The sequence below is a fragment of the Ruditapes philippinarum genome, unplaced genomic scaffold (assembly GCF_026571515.1).
Source record: "Ruditapes philippinarum isolate M1 unplaced genomic scaffold, ASM2657151v2 ctg20364_1_1_1_1, whole genome shotgun sequence".
NCBI lineage: Eukaryota > Metazoa > Mollusca > Bivalvia > Venerida > Veneridae > Ruditapes > Ruditapes philippinarum.
The window spans coordinates 1,651-14,365 of record NW_026864482.1 but is presented as its reverse complement, the minus strand read 5'-3'; the positions used below and the strand labels follow the sequence as shown (position 1 = coordinate 14,365).

The window sequence follows — 12,715 nt, the reverse complement described above, 5'->3', positions numbered from 1 at the left end:
ACTCCCCTACATTGTCTGTCCTGTTAATTGTTTTGAAATGATGTAATTTTTTGTCCATAGTAAATGGTGTTTAGAAGAGAAATATAACCCAACTGGCATAAGATTTCAAATGTTCTTTTGTATATAAATGGTCTTAATGTCACAGGGTCAGTAAAATGTGCAGCCTGACCAGGACTTGAACCTAGGAACCTTGGAATGCCTTTCCGCGGCTGGACTACTGAGCAAGCCATCCGGGCACTTTAAGAAAATGCACATCTTCCCTAAATAGTGAACAGTTCTGAACTATGACATACTCCCGCACTATATTGAAATCTGTCCTTGTTACAGAGCAATGTAAATTAAACGCTGAGCTATATGCAGACACAGTCCCATGTTGGGCGCAAAATGTCACAGTGAAAAAATTAGCAGTCTGACTGTTCCACAGCTACTGACTGAGCCATCTGGCCTATGACAAATATTTTTTCTTAAATTGTGGTCAGTTCTGAACTATGACATTAGCATAATGCTTTGAAAATTAAGCAATGTATACTTTTCTTAAGAGTCATGGTATCCATAATAATTCGTTGAAATTTGGGGTCAGACTATTCCCGGCTATTCTCCAGTGTTGTCAGGTCCTATCGACTTTTAACATTGTAACAGGAATGTTGCATCTGTGCCATTGTCATAAAAGTTAAAACATGTTTTCTTTCAATTTTAACGTGAATATAAAAATCCCAGTTTCAATTAAGTGAAGATTGCCGACTTATAAAACATAGATTGATAGTTAAAACGAAAATTTTCTTCTGGATTTATATATTTATTATAGCCAGGACTGTGCACACTTGGCAGTTTTATCACTGTAAAAAAACTTCATGAACATGATAGAGGAGAAAATGTGTAACTTAAGCAGGTAATGGTAGGTCAATTGGTAGAGCTGCAGTAAAAATACTTTGTCAAATACTCAAACACCAGTCAGGCTTGAGGCTTTAAATTTTGCTCACCCTGTGGCAATTGTTTTCAAGTTACAATAGGATTTGTAGGCCAATGTTATAGCTGAGTATAGATTATAAATCAAAGTGTTGTTTGTACTATACATAGTTATAGTGTTAGACATGGCATTTATGAGTAGTTTATGAACTATTTCAGGTGAGATCAAACAATGACAACAATAAAACACACACTACAGAAGGATTTATTTTTGCCGAATGACGAAAGACTGGTTGGTCTGGTAAATGTTACTCAGGCAGGCAAAAAGAAGAAAAGTAGCAAGAGCAGCTTTCTCTGTGCAGCATGTAAATATTAACTTTAAACTTGTTTGAGTTAAACCTCTTTATAATTATAGTAACATGTTGACCTTCTATCTTCATTGACATTACATTGAATTGTAATTTGTATTACACAACTACAAGTCTGGAGTGGAATCGTTTCAGGTGTTGTCCAATCTACATGTATTTGAAAATGTGTTATATGTCTTATATACTTTCCCTTGTACAGATTGTAAGGTTTCCATTTCCAGTGAAATACAGTATCATTAGATGTGTAAACAAAACTGTTAGTAAAAACAATGAATGTATATTGCAGTAAGTACAGGAGTTGATGGTAACACACAGGTACATGTGTATCAGATAAAGAAAGCAGAGAAGGGAGACAACTTTAAGAAAAAAGTAACATGGACATTGAGAGAACTGAAGGCTGTTGATGGGAAGGATAAAACAAAGGTAATACACCTTTAAAAATAAAAGATGACATATTGTCACCATAGTGCAGTAATGGGTTAAGTCATAGAAAGAGCACCGAAACACGAGGCTATCTGATTTGTACGAGGGGGCGTAGCCCCGAGTATTTATCAGATTGCCGAGTGTTTTGATGTTCTTCCTCTTTTGTATCATAGTCAACCATAAAAACACGTTCCCTGTTGTCACAATATGAAACCCCGGAGAAAAGTAACCAATGAACGAGCATCTAAATATGACATTTCTGTCGCTTTCCCTTTCTCTGCCGTCACAATAAGTGATCCCAAGCAAAAATGAGCCAATCAATGGGTATGCTCTATATTGCGGGTAACTAATACCTGCACTCTAGTTAACGCACAGTGCATGTATATGTATACGATTTAACTCAGACATATTTAAACAGAAAGGTCCCCAAACTATGATACAAGTCCTTCTAAATTTAATGGGAGTTAACCAGTTATTGCACGTAGGTGATAATATTTGGCTGTAGAATAGTTGCCCAATATCTCTGTCTTTTAAGTAAACTACTCTAAAAGTTTATAGATAGGCTTGTAATCTCTAATGCACAAAACATCAGGTAAACTATCATGTTCTTTTTTATTTCACTTTTATTCTAGTTTTGTATTGCCTGAAATATTATTTTCATGATTTATTCAATGTTTGAATCATGGATTAGGTGAAATCTATTCAATTTGTTTTCTCTATTATGAATGAAGTAATGAAAATGACCATGTTTGTTGAAATAGTTTATAATTGTTCAAAAATGTGATAGCTGCATCTTCATAATGTTTCGAAATATTAAGATCATAATTTTGGTTTGACTTTTATGTGTTGTTCCTTTTTTGAACAGGAGATAGCAGATTTTGATCTACATTTTGAGAAGATCTATAAATGGACAGCTTGTAGCGTGGAGGATAAGGAATCTTTTATTTCTTGTTTATGGAAGGTAACTTATGTCAAACATTGGAATAACATGCAATTATTTATCTGAATTTTAAATATCAATTGTTTCTCCTTAATCAAGAGGAAAAGAGGAACAATATGTTTGTAAAAATCATGAAGAATTATTATTGAATCCTCTCAGATATTATTTAGCAGTGGATAAAATACATTTGTTTTGCACTAAAGATAAAAATGTGTTTCTTTTCGAACTTATTTACTTGATCAAATGACTAAACTAGGGAAAGTTATTGCATTGTCATGTGTATTCATACTGTCAAGTGTAGGATGGATTGCTGTCATGTACGTTAATATAGAATGGTAATATTTTGCCTGCATAATGTTGAAATAGCTGTTAAGTATTTAATTGAAAATTTCAATGTAATAATGAATTTTACCAAAAAATGAGTTTAAGGTTGATAATTCATTACACAGATCATTTGAATTCTATGGTAATCTTGTCTGTTTTTTGTTACTTTCAGTTATCACAGAGACATCTTGTACAGAAACCCGAGTTCAATAATGTTCCTGAAAGACTTCTTGAAGGTCAGTACAAACCAAGGTTTTATTTGTTATGTATTACAGGTTCAGAATTCATCATCAGTTAGCTATCCAGTAACTTTCTGAAGGTCAGTAATTATACCAAGGTGCTAGTTTGTGCCCTCAAAGTTTCCACATACGCGGACATCTAGGTTTTTTTTCCTGTGTCGGAACCGTGAAATCACTGTGTTAAATGTATTGCTGTGTATGACCCACATCTAACCCCTTTGAACATAGAAGGACAGAAAATGTGTGTAAATATGCAATGAAATCACTGTTGATGATCTATATTTAAACATGTGACATAGTCATTAAAAGAGCGATGCGCTGAAAATAAGTACAAAAACAGTTCAGACACAATTTAGCTTGATATCAGTCAGGTATGGCAGCATTTATTTGTCGATGTTATGTTAGAATCAAAATGATATATCCCAAGCAGTGATTTTATCACGTCCTCGTGATATGATTCCTAGCATCCAAACTCCAAACAGTGATAAATCACTGTTGGGGATATATTTTTTTAAATAATGCAAATTGATTTTATATGTACATGTACTAACTTTATCAGTTAATTGTTTATACTGATAGAAATTATCAAGCCTACCAGTCATGGCCAGGCAACGCAGGAAGGTGTTGCCATAGCAACAGAACTTGAAGATTATCAGGCGTTGTCAGCAAGAGAGGAATCAGATTTAGAATCTCTAATGTCAAACTGTGATGCTGCCATCAGTAATGCTGAAAACTTTGCTGAACAACTCTCCAAACAACTCTCAGTTCTTGATGGGGTAATTACTGTTTAAATGTTATGTATTTGTCAAGGTCGCACTTGTGAAAAGAGCTATTGGCAATCTTTAAAAAATTATTGTTATTGTTGTATGGGTTGACATCAATCTGATTAAAATCAGCTCCTAATTAATTAGGATCTGACATCCACTAATAGGTTGTCACCTTTATAGGTTGTATCCTTTCAAACAGCCAATCATTGGTGAGCTTTCATAATTTTGAAAGCGATTTGGTTTTTAATTTTAACTGCTAGAAAACCAATACTGAGTAGGTAATTTTCATGATTTTGTGGGAACAAACCTGGCTTTGTCCATATATCCTTCAAGTAGCCTGGCAAAATAATCTAACCCATTAAACATCAAGTCAATTATTTCCAGTTTATTGGTTTCAAATTACTTCAAACATTTTTTTTCTAACAAAAATTCCAACAATTTGTTTTACTTCCATGGACAATGTTAATTTGATACTTGGTCTAATGACTATCTGTAAAGGACAGTTTGATTGCATTGCTAAAAAAAGCTTTCTTGGGAAATCCAAATCACAATGTCAGTGAAACGGTACGGTGGAAATCAGATCTATATGCAAGAAAAACCTCAAGTAGATTAGGTCAGATTGGATTGACATTTAACAAAATTGAGCTTATTATCAATTTTGTTAGATTTATTAATGAGCTTAATATCAATTTTGTTAGATTTATTAATGAGCTTATTATCAATTTTGTTAGATTTATTAATGAGCTTATTATCAATTTTGTTAGATTTATTAACGAGCTTATTATCAATTTTGTTAGATTTAATAACTACTGTTATCAAAGAAAAATCCAGCACATAATGATGTCAATGCTTATTATAGATTCATATTTGATAGTATGTTCACTATACATCTAATTAGCAGTTACACATGTACATTATTATTGTTGTATTTTAAGGCAAACATTCACTCTATAATGGGAAGTGAAGACCAAGTATTAAACTTAATGAGACTTCTAGATGATGGCATACAACAGGCAGAAAATATAGAGAGTAAACTAGATTCTTATGATAGAATATTACAGGTAATCATATCATTTATCACAATTTGTATCATTTCTATTTTTTTGTGTACATTTTTTTTATTCCATTAATCTAAGTATTCTATTACTGAGATGGTTAGTATATCATAGTTATAATAGTTATACTAGTATATGTAACCTCCATGATCATGTGGTTGAGGTTTGTAAATGTCTTTGGATCACTTGTGAAAGCACTGTATTTACATTTCCAAACCGGTGAAGTTTTTTATGTGAGCTAGCTACATAATTATGTCATGCTAGCTTACAGATGGTTGATGGTTCTACAGCAGTAGATTTTCCTGCATTAATGGATGGATGTTCATTATTCACACATAGAATTTGTAAAATGCCTTAATTGTAGTAGCATTGGTTAATAATTGTTCTAATAAATTTTGTAAAAGTCTGTTTTGTTGAATTGAATTTGGTCTTTAAGATAAATTTCCAATCAACACATGAAAGTAAAGATACTTTTTCATGATAACAAGTGTATTCTGTAATAGATTTGTTTCTGCAAAGGAAAAAACTTTGGAAGGCTTTCTTAAATAGATTGATAATCAAGCTATGAATAATTAACATTATTTTAAATGACAAGTGTGGTGAATGATAACTAGTATATGTTATATAACAGTCAGTAAAGGACCAGATGGAAGTAATGAAGGACAAGGATACTCTACTGTCTGTAAGGAATGATAACCATCAGAAAATGTTGGAGGAAATTGAAAGCCTTGTTGTAAGTATATATAACTTCTATCTATAGGTTAAAAAGAGAAAAGATTAAAGGAACTCAACTGAGGTTCAAAAGCCAGAAAACATAAAATTTGAGTCAACTGGAGCACCACTAAAAACAGAAAGATATACAAAAGATGATTTAGAATTTGCTAAAAAATTGTAAAAGGTGTTTTTGTGCTATTCTTGCCTTGATTTTAGTGAATAGTGTTTTAAATTTTAGGTCATTTTCCACAATTACAATAATTATTCAAGAAAATGTGCAAATGATTTGTAATTTTGTACATAAATTATTGATCTACATGTAGAATTACAACAAATGAAACATTGATCTCGAAAAAATATTTCAGTTCCTGTCATATCAATAGTTTTCAATGGAGTCCAACATTTTTTGACTTTTTAATATTTTAAAACTCAAAAATTTACATTACAAATTTTTGTATACATGTATGCATTTAAACAATTTGGATCATTGCAAATATAATTTTAAACAACATATACATACATTGTAGAACCAGTTAGATTTAGATGACAAGTATGTAAAATCCCTGATAGAAGGTGATCTGTCCACGCCCAACGGTATACTAGACTGTACCGCGGCAGCACAACAGCTACAGAGATGTCGGCATGCCAGTATACATGATGCACTCCTTAAATTGGCAGCTGTAGAAGAACAGATGAAAAAGTTTAATAAATTGAAAGTAGATTTCTCCAGGAGGCTTATCCATCATTTAAATAATTTGTTCATTCACCAGGTAGATTTTTTGTTTATATTCTAGTGTTTACATCTTAGTGTTTGTTTACTTGTTATCACATTACTCCCAGTCCATTGTTGATTCTTATGTCAGGGGTTTATATTAGATGTATATAGAAAGGTCATTGTTTAATTGAGCTTGTAATTGTTCACAGAGATCCACAATTGTTCGTCAATCTACAGAAACTTTGGAAATATACGAAACATTCATATTTTTATATGCTAAAACATTGTATATAAAAACCAGATAAATAAGTTTATGATATGTTTGAATTTGACATGTACATGTAAGCTAAATGTTTGGGATTTGATTCTACCATTTTATTAACACTATCTTTATAAACTTTCACATCAGTTTTATTTGGTTAATTAAATAAAGGTTGCTTAAATTGGAATAGAATTTTTTTTTTTAATTTTTTAATGTCTTTTATAATAGGATATCTATAATATTAATACATGTATTATCAACTATGATATTATATAATAATGGAAAAAAAATCTTATAAGCAAAAATTAATCACAAATATGTAGTCCAATGTTTTGAATGTTGTTGTTGTTATTTTGCTGCTGATAGGTTTTTAGTCACACTGACTCTGTGATGGTCATATAGTGACATTCCAGTATAATCGTTGGAGGAAGATCTCAGGTGCCCCTGTCTACATTATTTCAGGCACAAACAGGGCACCTGAGAGGAACCACCAATGTTTTGTAAGCCAGTTGGATAGCTTCCTTACACAAGTGTATCCAAGGTCCGTGGCAAGAGAATACTAGTAACAACTGTTACTAATCCATGTTAGCATTTAATGGCCAGGTCAGCTTGCATATCCATTAGCCAGATGGATAATATTGTTCAGTTTGACTGCTTATTTTCAGTAATTAAGACATTTAAATCACATGAACATTTATTAGACTGTTTATATGTTGATTGCTAACTTTCAGCAGAGTAAAGGGTAAAGTAAGATTGTTGTTTATTTTATAGGGGAACGAGTTAGGTGAGACATTGAGTAGACATTCATCAGAGCTGAAGTTACCCCAACATCATTCTAGTCACAGAGATCTTACTCCATACACAGAACTTATGGCATGGCTTAAACAAGCGGATCATAACAGCTTTAAAGAATTAGCCAAGGTAGGCTTCTGACTTTAGAGATTTTCTTTTAAAAAAATAACAAGATAATTTTTTTTAATAAGGAAAATTAAAAAGTATGGTATCTGCTATAAATGTGTTTAAAGTTGTGATTAAACTTAGAACAAGAATATCTATATTTGACCAAAATATCTTTTTGAATTATAGTTATTTCAGTTGTCCATTTCTCATGCCACAGATTTGTTCAAATTGCACATTTTATACATAGGTATATGCTACAAATTTGTCAAAGCTATACAGTAAGGAAATACAAGAGTTTCTAGAATGTGCCAGACAGACTATGATGGGTAAAGGAGATAAAGCTAAACTGAGTAAGTATAATTAATAATTTAATACATATTCCAGAGGGAGATCTAAGCACAGTGGTTTGTATGTCTAATATCATACTGCTTGTTTCTCAGTGTCATATATTTGTGTCTTACATAGGATTATAACTTCTCATAATTGAGAAATTTATATAAGTAGGTTATGATAATAACAGATTCTGTATTTTACCTTTAAAGCAGCACGCCTCCAGATTCATTCTAATTTTCATGAAAATTTTGAAAATGTATCTGAATGTTTAATATTGTGAAGAAACCAAAAGGAAGCCATTTACACATTTTCAATGGCACTTACAACCCACGTCAGTTACCAAAAATGTAATCAAAATATGCATAAATAGTTGTAAATACTGAAAAATCAGTCATTAATCGCAAAAAACATGTAAAATATTACTTGAATCTTTAATCGTTTTACCTTCCTAAAAGTTCATTAAATTTTCCTTAAGTTTGATTTTATTGAAAAATTTTGACCCAACTAAAGGCATGTAGCTTTAAAGGCACATCCTCTACAAAGGTAGAAAGTTTCCATATTTAATGAATTACAATGTTTCTATTCTTAAAAAAAAATTGATTTTAAGGTAGTCTTAAGGTAATAGTTTCCAGCCAAAAAATTCTAACATTGGCCAATATCATAGCAAATTGGTCATTTCCGGAACATTATTTTTCACAATATTAGATATTCAATATTTTTAACTGTTTATAATTGGAATTTAGTACATAGCCATAAAGGATGAGTGATTGTAAATAATTTAATGCCCTAGATTTTGAAAAAATAAAATTTCGGAAATAACTGATTTGCTACAATATTGACCGATGTTAGAATTTCTTTGGTGGGACCACATTACAGTGAGACTAACTTAAACAAACTATTGTTTACACTTGCTCTGTTCTATGTTGAACTCTTATCATGTACCTTTTTTCTAAGTTATTGATTGATGGAAGCAGACACCTAATTGACCCCTATATTTCACTATTCTATGATTGAAATAAATGCCATGCTCTCAGTTAGGTGAGATAAATGGGAACCTTCTCACTGTAAAATCTGGTATTAACAAAGACATTTCCAAATATCCCATGGAAATACAACAAGATTTTTTTAAAAGATAATGGAGTTTTCACATTAATGATTATTTGTTTTATCAGATGTGAGCGGAGCTAAATTATCGGGATCATCTGCTAGCATAGGATCACCATTGGACAGTAAGAAACGAGCAGGTTCTGTACACAGTGTAGACTCCATGTCAGTAATGCAGGGGACAGACGCTGACATGTCAATGAGATATTTGTTTGACCAGGTAGTTATTGTAGGATATGTAAGAGAATTAAGGGAGACATGTAAATAATGAAAGTAAGAGAAAACACCACCTACCGTCCCTGTCTAACTGGTCATTATTCAGTAAAAGTTTGAAATACTTGAATTGAAGTAATATTTCAAATTATGAATTGATACAGTTATTTTTTCTATAAGTGAACTTGGAAAAACTTCATTTTGAAGTTTTATCTTATATTTTAGACTAGTTCACATATATGTTATTTATAAATATTCCTGACAGGTTTTATGGCCTAGTGACTCAGGTTTTGTTTCTAAACAGTTGTTTATACAGCCATATAACCTGTCAGAAATAACTAATACAGTGAACTTCTCTTTTTAAAAAAAACAAAAACAAAAAAAACAAGTGAGAAAATTCAGCAGAGAATGTTAGTCTTGCATTCAATTTTACTTCCATGTTTGCTTGACAATGTTTTTTACTGCTTGTGTGTGTTTGTTAGTACTAGGTAGGAAGTGACTGCCTGTTTATGATTGAAATATTGTTTTAATGATTGCAATTATTTATTAAAAACCCATCAGGAAATGATACACAAATAATTAAAAGTATTTTGTAAAAGTAGGAAGATAAATATAACGAAGGTGTAAATCAGAATAAATCTACCTTAATGAGTTGCTACTTAGTACTTAACTAAAACTGAGAAAAGAGAATACTTTAAGTTCATTTGAAGATTTCTTCACATTTTATGAAGTAAAATATTACTCCCATATATACTTAATTATCACAGATGTTTGTAGCTATTGAGTGAAATTACAGGACTAGTTTTCTTTATGAAGTTTAAACATTTAAATGTTTGTATGTTGTAATTACAGGTGTTTGACAAGGTATTGAGTGAGTTTGAACCTGTATGTTTAGCAGAGCAGGATTTCTGTTGTAAATTCTTCCATCTACTGTCAGATGTTCAACCTTCAGCTTTACAGGTATACTTTATAATTGGCTCATCTATTCAAAGAATATAGGGGAGCTATTGTACTTACCTAGAAATTAGAAAAGTCAAGCATGCTGTCCTGCCAACAACTCTTGTTTGTTTGACTTTTCCAAGAATAGGTCAAAGAGGTCAATGTTTGCAACACTGTCGCAACACTGGTTAAGTTTTTGAGTACAAGTTGGTATCTCCAAGACTTCTAAAAGGAATGGGTTGAAAGGTCACACATAAAATAAGGCAAAGGAAAAGGTCACTGTCCAAAGTCCATAACTCTTACATAGATTTTGACAGCATTATGGCCCTTTTTGAAATTAGAAAATTTTTTAATTATCAAGGCTCTTGTTTTTCGATGAAGTACTGAGAATTGTTGAGCACACTGTCTTACTGACAGCTCTTGTATTTCTTAAAATTATTTACATTACAGTATATGCATATATTTTCATTGAACTGACTAGAAGTTATTAATTGTGCTAGGAATATTCATGTAAGGAAAGAGTATCAGACATATTTATTAGTGCTAGGAATATTCATGTAAGGAAAGAGTATCAGAGATGTACCAGAACCAAATACTTCCAATGTTGTAGACACATCGTCTTGATTTTAAAACTAATTAGTGATACATGTACCTATTGGATCCTTCTAAACATGTGTGGAGGTTTATCTGTATTAAGGTTGAGTTTTCATCTTTTATGAAATACTAGAAAAACATATCTTAAGAATATTAGGATATGGTATTTATTTTGTAATCTGTTAAGGAAGTTCTATATTTTGTTATAACATTAGGAAGTGGTATATTTTATTAGTATATATGGAAGTGGTATATTTTTGTTATAATTTTAGCAAGTGGTATATTTGTTTATTATTATAGCAAGTGATATATTTGTTAAATTACTATTTTAGGAAGTGGTGGATGAAGCAGAAGATACAGGAGATATCTGGATGAAACAGAAACCTAAAATTACAATACAGTATGTATATGTTACAATATATTTAACATAAACTTGTCTTAAAATTGATAAATTCTTTAGGTGAACACATTAAAAGTGCCTTGAATTAATAATGTATTCATGTCTATTTCACACAAGTACATTTAGAAAGATTTCTAACCATAGAGAATGGATATGTTATTTTCATTCCCGACTGACCTTTATTTCTTAGATTTTATATATTTTTTTTAAAAAAGGGAAAAGAACTTATATAGGTAATTTTTGAAAATTTTATCATATAAATAAAATCAATTTGAAGGAATTCTATGTTAATGTGCATCAGCTATAAAATTTTCCCTGTGTGTATAAGTGACCTCTGCCGGCTGGGAGTATTCAATTGTTTTTATTTGCTATGTTTCCATGACAACGAAATTTCAGATTGGTAGATGATGACTCATATCCCAGGTATAGCTTGTACTTGTGTAATTCTGTTGTCTCTGTATTTAGATGGTGTTTCAAAATCTATTGCTATTCTGAACACAAATGCTGTTGTGAAAAAGATTTTTTATTTTTATTTCTGAACTAGCTGACAAATAATTGAATTCACATTTCTTTGTTATAGTTTCTTCGTTATAGTTTGAGTTTACAATGTACACATCTTTTCCTTTCTTACTGTTGTTCAGAAATTAGGGAAATGTCTCATTATTTGACTAGTTGTAACTGTATATCTGGATAGCTATATGCTTACAGGCTTTGGGCCATTTGTCACTGTAAAATAAATTCGAAAAATATATTTAGAAAATAGATGACCTACCGGTATCTTCACAATCATTTGGACATGGGTTCAAACCCGAAAGGGAACAAATTTTTGATCTTACGATTATTGTCACTATTTTTTTTTCTATACCAATTTCAAAAATTTTAGTTTCCTTTAAATTCAGGAATTTATTGAAAATGATATTTATTTAAGTTTAAAATATTGTTTGATAAATACATTTAACCCTTTTTTTGTGACAATATCCTTCATATTTTAGTACAAAAAGATAAATTCTAACACTCTCGTGAATTTGTCACTATAGACAAAGAAGGAAATTTTTTTTATGTTTTCACCCTCGATGGTATACATTAGTTTTCAAAGCATTTTAAAGCAGCAATAAAAAGCATTTTTATTTATATTTTAAGTTCATTTAATTTTTTCTTTTCATTCAATATTGAAGTAATATCTCAAATACACTAACGCGACATGTTAGATCCATATCAGTTAATAAATATTTTGACAAAACGGCGCCAATCCGTAAGCAGCGTAATGACGTCATCCTAAGTAAACAACTCATTCATAAACAAGCTGACGTTATTTCGTACATACAAGAATGATAAATTGGACACTGATGTAAACACAATACGACGTAAGTTTTTATTGTTGAAAACTTTATAAAATAACGTTGTTTTTTTATGCCCCCACAATGTGGGAGCATATAGCGTTGCACTTGTTCATCCGTCCGTCAGTCCGTACGTCCCGAAATCTTGTGAACGCAACTCCTCTTAAACCGGATGGCAGATT

At 31.2% G+C, this 12,715-nt stretch overlaps 1 protein-coding gene across 1 annotated transcript; it reads left to right on the top strand.

Moving 5' to 3' along the window:
• Positions 1–51: 51 nt before the first annotated feature.
• LOC132725758 (exocyst complex component 1-like) lies at positions 52–12,232 on the top strand. The gene is made up of 14 exons (XM_060710943.1): positions 52–1,271; positions 1,561–1,697; positions 2,563–2,658; positions 3,134–3,197; positions 3,780–3,976; positions 4,903–5,028; positions 5,654–5,755; positions 6,264–6,506; positions 7,485–7,634; positions 7,861–7,963; positions 9,119–9,270; positions 10,116–10,223; positions 11,129–11,196; positions 11,593–12,232. Exons 1-14 carry the CDS (start codon positions 1,139–1,141, stop codon positions 11,738–11,740), a joined length of 1,827 nt encoding a protein of 608 aa, XP_060566926.1. The 5' UTR covers positions 52–1,138; the 3' UTR covers positions 11,741–12,232.
• The last annotated feature ends 483 nt before the right edge of the window (positions 12,233–12,715 follow it).